At 37.0% G+C, this 1,857-nt stretch overlaps 1 protein-coding gene across 1 annotated transcript in view; it reads right to left on the bottom strand.

Moving 5' to 3' along the window:
• Nucleotides 1–306: 306 nt before the first annotated feature.
• The window catches only part of LOC108749704 (ski oncogene), a 4,037-nt gene continuing 2,486 nt past the window's right edge, over nucleotides 307–1,857 (bottom strand). The window contains exons 4-5 of the mRNA XM_018488597.1: nucleotides 1,638–1,845; nucleotides 307–1,594 (exon numbers count right to left, since the gene is read on the bottom strand). Of these exons, the coding sequence (XP_018344099.1) occupies nucleotides 1,662–1,845 (184 nt within the window). The 3' untranslated portion in view covers nucleotides 307–1,594; nucleotides 1,638–1,661. The remainder of the gene's footprint in view (nucleotides 1,595–1,637; nucleotides 1,846–1,857) is intronic.

Here is a 1,857-nt window from a genome sequence, read left to right as displayed (position 1 = left end):
TATATATACATATATATTAAAGAGATGGGTTCCCCAGCTGCGAATTTTCATAAAAAGATATCATATATTAATAACAAAACATTGTATTCAACAGAAATTATATACAGTACGTGTCTACATAGTACGGTCCGATCAATAAAATTTTCGTTTCATTTTTAGATACAATTTTAAAAAAGAAGCATATATATATTAAAAAAAAAATATTTAGAATAATTTTGAAAAAAAAAAGAAAACATGACTATACTTATGGATTGTTGACGATCCATAAGTAATCTATTATGTAGAAATCACTTTTTTTGTGTCATCAATAAATAAAACGATTCGAGTTATGGTCCTACTGTATATGTACCAAATAAATAATTTTTAAGAACGCAAATTTTTCTCTTCCCCCCTTTTTTAGTGACGTGATTAGGCTTGGACCGAGCTTTTTCAGATTTTTAAATAAAAAAGCAGATCCCACTTATACGCGTTAATCACAAGATTTTAGTCGTAGCGATTCGGTTTTTTGGAACGTGTATATAACGTTCTGGGCATTACAATGTAATACGAGCTGCTGGAACACACCCAGGTTTATGCTTACAGCATATCTAGAATAACAATATAGCACCTAGGTTTTTTGTACTTTAGCAATTATTTCGTCATGATACTGTAATTAATTATAAACATACACCTATGATGCCACAATGTATTTACATTATGCGAGCATGACTACCAAGATGTGAATGGGAAGCAATCTAAATTCATTTGCACTAGAAGTCACTTTCTATCTCTCACACGCTTATGCATTCTTTCTTATTACTCATATATTCGAGGATCAAAATTATATAGTAAAAATCTTACTTTATACTCCGTATATATTTAATATATACGAAATGTGTCTCATCGTAATACCCATTAGATGTAATCGTTTTATTGGCGCGGTATAATCCATTAAATCTACACCCTTCTATCGATATAATACAATATCTACATTCGATTTTAATAAAAAAATCGATCGATACATAAGTATACTTGACGTGGCTGTCCAACTCGTGGCATCGGTTTGCCACATCTCCCACCGGGAGTATCACTCTTTCAAAATCCGGTAACACCGTCTGAGAGACGAATTGTTAACGGAGCAACACGTTTATCTTCGCGGTTCCATAAACTCAAAAAGCCGAAATTTATTTCGGAAAAAGACGCGTTATCATTTTTCGTTATCCGCGAAACGCTAAAATGCAGAAGTGGACGTATCGCGCGTTAGCTATCGACAAACATGGAAGGCAAGCTATCTTCGCTGACAGTGATCGGTCGGTCGGTTCGAATTTCGCGAGACATGAGTATGAAGCGCGAGAACTCTCTATCAGCCCGATGTTTTGAGTTGGATGCAGCACGTGTTTTACTTATCTAGTAAAAACTCCGAATTATCTGCGATAACGTTTAAAGGCTTGTCGCGTATCACATAAATCTAGACAGTTTATCGTTTAGTTTAGAATCGTAAATATATGTATATATGTATATATGTACCTAATGTACTAAACTCAGTGCACGCTTATTCGGCCAACGGATGAGCGTCGTCGTGGTAATCGCTGAGCAGTTGTGAGTGTGTGTGTGTGTGTGTGTGTGCGCGCGTGTGTGTAGTGTGTGTGTATGTGTATTAAATAACTTCCGCGTTATCCTAATCACTGATCTGACTCGTTATTAGTCGTCAACACGGTGACGGGCTCAGACTCTTTATTGTTCGATGGTAAACTCGTAGTATCGGTATCCTCGCTGTCACCCTCGGTGCTGTCAGCTGCGCTAGAACGCGGTGCCGTCGCCGTTGTTGCCGTTGCATCCTCCTTCTTGTCCTGATCATCACTCTCATCGTTGGCGACG

This window comes from Trachymyrmex septentrionalis, unplaced genomic scaffold (genome assembly GCF_001594115.1).
Source record: "Trachymyrmex septentrionalis isolate Tsep2-gDNA-1 unplaced genomic scaffold, Tsep1.0 scaffold31, whole genome shotgun sequence".
Classification (NCBI taxonomy): domain Eukaryota; kingdom Metazoa; phylum Arthropoda; class Insecta; order Hymenoptera; family Formicidae; genus Trachymyrmex; species Trachymyrmex septentrionalis.
Note: the sequence above shows the minus strand (reverse complement) of the source record. Positions and strands in the feature narration are given on the sequence as shown.